This window comes from Sorghum bicolor, chromosome 6, assembly GCF_000003195.3.
Source record: "Sorghum bicolor cultivar BTx623 chromosome 6, Sorghum_bicolor_NCBIv3, whole genome shotgun sequence".
Classification (NCBI taxonomy): Eukaryota; Viridiplantae; Streptophyta; class Magnoliopsida; order Poales; family Poaceae; genus Sorghum; species Sorghum bicolor.
In genome coordinates, this window is record NC_012875.2 from 35,513,941 (window position 1) to 35,519,897 (window position 5,957).

The following is a 5,957-nucleotide window of genomic DNA, read 5'->3' on the forward strand; positions in this document are numbered from 1 at the left end:
ATGGTTATATGATTTTTTTCTAGATTAAACCAAATTTCCATAAACTTATTGCCATATTATAACATGTATGTATTTCATCGGTTTGACTCATCAACACCAGTGGTCCTTGCAATTCTCCGTGCACTCGAGACATCATGTCACAGTTGACCAATGATTTTTTATTTTAAATTTTGCATGTACGTCACAATTGACTAGGCCTTGGTTCCAAACGCACACGAATCAGAGATATGCTAAAAAAAATAGACAAATCAGAAACGTGGCCCCCTCATCCTCAGATGGCTCCACTACCCACGCCTTTTTCTTTGGCTAAAAAAAACCCACGCCTTTTTCTGCCATCAGCACCGCTCGTCTTCCCCAGATCCCCAAAATCGATTGAGCTCCTTCGCATGGCCGCCCCTCCTCTCCCTCCACAGATGCTTCTTCCAAATCCAAAAAATCCCTCGCGGCCCGCCAATTTTGCAGCGAAAACAATGCTCGGGCGCCAAATACCATGGCGCCTACCTCCTCCAAACCCAAATTAACATCCACTATTTAATCTAATCACCACGGGAAGGCAGCCGCCAGTTAGGGTAGTCTGCTAGATGGCGATCTCCTCGGCGGCCGCGGCCACAATGGAGACGCGGCAACCAGCAGCCACGCCGTCGACCCCACGGTTCACGACGTCGTCGCCAGCGCTCACGATGACGCCGCCAGCGAACACGAGGACGACGTCGACGAGACGCGGGGCCACGACGGCGCTTTTCGGCGGCGCAGGTAGGACGCCGACCCCAACTCTGTCCGACGACGGAGAGGACGGCAGTCAAGATCGTAGTTCATCAGGCCGAGCACTACCCGTCAGGCAACGTGGTATTGGATCCATGATACTTGAGCCGGACTCACAACGTCGGTAAGCAGAGCACTCGTGCTTCATTTAGAAATTGTCGTGTGTACTCAAATGAAATTCCTCAATTTCCATTCAACTAGGTATGCCTCTATATGTAACCCTTGTCGTGCCCTAAGATAACTAATAATTAAATTCATTAAAAATATACAGTATGTTTCTTTGTGGTATCCCAAGCACTGTAATTATTTGAGATATTATTAGAATAATAATGGAAACAGGATATTTGTATCAGTATGAGACAATAAGAATACACTTAGGCTGGTGGTGATCTATAGACATTCAATGTTTCTAGACCATAGCACAATGCAAGCATAAGAGGCACCCCATACTATATTCTAATTGGTTATGGTAAACAATAATATTGGTCAGTTGGTATTACATACCTTTTTTAGAGCTCCATAGTTTTACTTATTTGGGATCAGTTATTTGTGATGGTTCCTGACAATACATGGCAAATAAATTTCTATTGGAATAAATAGTACTGAGATAACATCTATATAGATTTGTGATGGCTCCCAGTATAGCATGCTGTGCTAAGATAACATCTATATAGATTTGCTCATGTAAATAATATAGGGATATTTGTTGCCTCTCTATATATTTTCATTGAATTTTTACCATGTATGCCTTTACGAATTGCTGGTTGTTATCTAGTTGCTTTGTTCAGTTGTTTATTATTTAATTATTAACTATTCTTTATTCAACCGAGATTACCAGAGAATGAACCTTGCTGGTTGTTTGTTCATTACTACTTACAAAATTTCACCCTTCGCCACTGCCACTGATCCATTTATGCATGAATGTGCTTGTCAGGGAAAATACTGAGACATTGTCAGAAGAAACAGAATCTTGGACATTATGTTTTCGTCTCATAGGTGCACCATCTGAAAAGGATATTTGTGAAATCAGCAAAGTGAAGAAGGATGATGTCACGTTTGGAAACTTGTTAACATTGAAATCACGTTTAGGTTACAACATGAGGGACTTCTTATACTATAAGAAACGAAGTGGTAATAATGTAGCAACACTTCATGAAATTGAAACAGAATCTGATTTAAGTGTAATGATGACAAACAATGATGAGGAGAGAATACTCAGATTAGTTTTGAGCAAGGATAGAATAACCGAGCGAAATGTATCCATAACTCCCATAAAGAAACCTCCGGGTACAACTGTTGATGAGGACGAATTCATAACTGTGTCACTTGATGACTACAAGGACTGGCTTGCAGAACTGCATGCGGAGCGTAAAGGCCTTGGTAAGTTAAGTTGCTGCACTAGTTTCTGTACTGCATCTTATTTCATTCGTAGCCATTTTAATAATACAAGCATGTTTCCAGAACTTCAAGATACATTCAGGATAGATACAATCAAAGCATATAGCGAATGGTTACGTCATGAAGGACAACTTGATGACATCGGTATATAATATCCTCTCCAAGTTATTGCAAATCAACTTAGCAGTTCTTCATACCAATTTTAACTTATGCTCCATTATTGGCAGAGGCATATGAGGAGCTTCAAGGCACTCTATCAAGTCAATCCAGCAATCCAACACCACCAAGGCAGCGACCAAGTCACGCTCGTCGTGACAAAGAACTAGTCAACAATTGTAAGATTTTTTTTAGAAGCATTATTCTAAGGTGCAATTATATTCCATAACATTAATGAGAACAATTATTAAATTCTATTTATGTCATTTGGAAGGGCAATCTGGCAGTGGAAAGAGGAAGTTTAAAGGACGTGGGCACCTCAAAGGTTTTACTGCGTCCAACAAAAGAGCTCGACAGGGCACCACAAAATTGGATGTTGAATTCTCTAGAATGCAAGGACCTGTAGGTGGTAATCGACGGTCTTTTGTTGATGAAGTGGTACTGTTTACAAGGAGAAAGGCTCCACTAATTGGAGTGAGATGGTGGAAAAACATTGATGATGAAGTTAAGGAGGATATAGCAGATGCAGTAATGGTAAGCATCGTATATGTTTGGTCCATTCCAATCTTAATTGTGAAATACTGTAGGAACTGACCCAATTTTTTTGTTTGTTTGTTTGTTCAATAGAAAAAGTGGGACCTTGCGAATACTTTGGAGAACAAGAAAAAGATATGGGCCATTGCAAATGAGCGCTATAGAGGATGGCGATCAACATTTAGTTCAACATGCAAGGCTTATGACACTTATGATGAGAGAATGAGACATAAGCCTGAAGAACTAAACATTGTTGAATGGCACTATCTAGTGTTGTATTTTACCAGCGTGGAATTCCAGGTTTGATGCCATTTACTATTTTTCATGCCAATTGTACTTGCAGAAACAAATTTTTCTTCGGAGCACTGTTTTTAATACAAATATAACATGCAGGAACGTAGCAACCAGAATTCTCAAAACCGTTCGTGTGTCCAAGCAGTGCATAGTGTGGGATCAAAGTCGTTTGGTCAGTGCAGCTATGAACTGGTAAGGACTTGAGAAGCACGTAAATAACAATGTTTTCTTACTTGATAAAATATTTATTTGTGACATTCTTGGCAAAATTAGAGAGACCCAGAAACCGGTGAAGAGCCAGATGATTGTGAGCTTTGGGCGATTACACACAGTAAGAAAGGGAAATGGACAAACACTGTATCTGAGGCTATCTATGTGTGTATATAACTGTTTCTGCAGCCAGTACTAAATGATTCATACTATTGCACATTGTTTCTAGTTTTTGTTTAACAAAAGGTTGCATGTCTTCTTTGTCTTAGGAAACTGCTCGCCGCAAAATTGCGGAGAAGGAAACCGAGTCACCAGATAGCTTCATTCCTTTAGTAGAGAGAAACCTTCTTTTCCAAGAAGCATACAAGCAAACTACTCGATCTAAATCATCCAAGCTTCATGGTAATGGATATATGGCAAGGTATCCAAGTAGAAGGCAGCTACTGACTGAACGTTTAGAGAACCAGGCCTGTTCTGAAATGGCATCCCATATGGAAACTGAAGAGCTGAAGGATACGCTCGAGAAGGTACAAGAACAACTCAAAAACCAAGTTGCTGAAAGGGAAGCCGAGAAGGAGGAACATTGGCGTCAGATGGAAGAATTGCAGAAAGCAAGGCAGGCTGATAAAGAAGAACTTAGGAAAGAGTTCATGTCAATGCTAGCAGCACAAACGCAAGGAGCATCACCACAGGTAATAGTATTGTGACATTTCAACTTGCATATTTATCAAGTTAGTGGGTTTGCTTTTTTTATATTTTTCTGATGTGTTCACTTGATAGTCATAACCATAATATGCTTTCTGAACTGAACATTAGAAGATTAATCAATTAATCACTTCATGGTCATACCATAATGTGCTTTCTAATAAAATTTAAATGTAGGTTAACCAAGCTGCCATCGAAACAACAACCAACGAGATAGTAGGCAACGAAACAGTAGGCGATGAAGCAGCAGGCAATGAAATAGCCTCAAGTACTCATCAACCAATCCTGAATGAAAGAGAAGGAACAACACAAGACAATGAAACACCCTTACCTCAGGTTATTTCAGATTGAAAATTGATTACAACCATGAACTAGTGCACGGCATGAGAGTCCTAATATATTTCATTTAATTTTTGAGTAGGAGATTAATCTTCAAGTCAAGCAGAAAGCTTCTACACCCGCAGGTAACATAGGGCGCAACACTAGGGGCAGCCTTATGCGAAGCCAATCACAAAACAAAGAAGGGAATGTTACACCAAATTTTATTTCTCCAAAACATTTGCTTGATTCTGCGGCAAGGAAACGATCAGCCAGAAAGAATTGAATGTAAGCTTTGTTTTTCCTTATTGCTTCTGAACTACTCATTTCAGTCAACCGTTGCTTGTTTAGGGTTACTAAGTATACCTTTGTAAACTTATCTGTTAATGAGCAAAACTAATTCTTCATGCTTGCTAGAGACCATGACTAACTTGTGGATAGGAGTGGTTTTGGCTGTCCAAATAAGTTTAGTAATTACTGCTTTGTTTGGGGACAACTAAAGGGATGCATGGATCACTTTTGCGGTGTGCTTATTTCAGTTTGAATCGTTCTACTTCTGATAATTGCAAAGCACAAATGAGACACTATTGCTGATTGTTTAGCTGGGAAAATAAGTATTTTTTTAAGTGAGTATAAGTCAGCATATGCAGTACCTTGTAGGTTTATCTTAAGGTTATTGATCTGATATCAGATATTTAAAAAGTATCAAAATCAGCACACTGGAATTTTGTTGTATTGAGAACTACAGCTACTTTGTACTGACTTGCAGATTTTCATGCATGTTTTGTGCACGTGGACAAAATGAAGCCATAATAGCATTATTTCATTGGTGTAGTACCTACTTGATTATTCGGTGCGCCCACTCATTCATGTCTGTTAGAAAAAATATTCTAATTTATGTATTCCTCAATAGAGGCCATAGATGTTCCGGAGGAAGTAGCTTGCTTTTTTTGACAAGATCTTGCTTTGTTGAGATTCTAATTTGTGTACTTGAATGTGAATGTTTATTATTTCAGGACAAATGCAAAGTTTGAGTGGAGAGGGTCTGATGGGATTGACCAAATGAGGCCAAGTCAAGCCAAGTGAAGCCGCAACATCTTAGATGTTTTGGTTTAGAAACAAGTGTCTTGGATATTTTTTGTTTGAATAATGTTTGTGTTGTCTCAGTTTGAATTTTTGGATCGTTTATTCTACATGTAACAAATGAACAAGTTATGATTTAATGGCTTTACCAAATGGTTTGTTTATGTCTATTGTGCCTCAAATTAGTTAATAGTATTATAATATTGTCTGGTGGCATAAAACCAAGCGCGTTGTAAAAGTGGCTATTGGACTGTAGCAATATATCCTATAGCAATGAACAATCTGCGTAGCAATAGGGGTGGTGCCTTATAACAACGACAATGCAAATGTGGCAATTGCACATGTTGCAACCTATTTTTGGTGTTGCCAAATAACCCTTGTTGCCACACCCAATATTCGTAGCAATAGCTATTGCATCTTATAGCAACCAAACCATGGGCGTTGGGATAGCACATATTTGCCACCACCTCCAAGTGTTGCAACATAGGCCTTGTTGC

General features: G+C 39.3%; 1 protein-coding gene across 2 annotated transcripts; it reads left to right on the plus strand.

Moving 5' to 3' along the window:
• On the plus strand, positions 362-5,628 carry LOC110436271. 2 transcript variants are annotated; one of them, XM_021462849.1, is made up of 12 exons: positions 362-886; positions 1,697-2,142; positions 2,224-2,304; positions 2,388-2,495; positions 2,591-2,850; positions 2,944-3,150; positions 3,244-3,336; positions 3,418-3,519; positions 3,624-4,046; positions 4,237-4,395; positions 4,481-4,665; positions 5,394-5,628. In XM_021462849.1, the coding sequence occupies exons 1-11, from the start codon at positions 582-584 to the stop codon at positions 4,661-4,663; spliced, it is 2,367 nt and encodes a 788-aa protein (XP_021318524.1). In that variant the 5' UTR covers positions 362-581; the 3' UTR covers positions 4,664-4,665; positions 5,394-5,628. The 2 variants fall into 2 exon arrangements, with proteins under 2 accessions (XP_021318524.1, XP_021318525.1); XM_021462850.1 differs by lacking the exon at positions 3,418-3,519.

Coding starts and splice junctions, on each gene's coding strand:
- LOC110436271 (XM_021462849.1), top strand. CDS start 582: ATGGCGATCTCCTCGGCGGCCGCGGCCACAATGGAGACGCGGCAACCA. Junction 2,143..2,223: donor TGCGGAGCGTAAAGGCCTTG/GTAAGTTAAGTT, acceptor GCATGTTTCCAG/AACTTCAAGATACATTCAGG. Junction 4,047..4,236: donor CGCAAGGAGCATCACCACAG/GTAATAGTATTG, acceptor ATTTAAATGTAG/GTTAACCAAGCTGCCATCGA.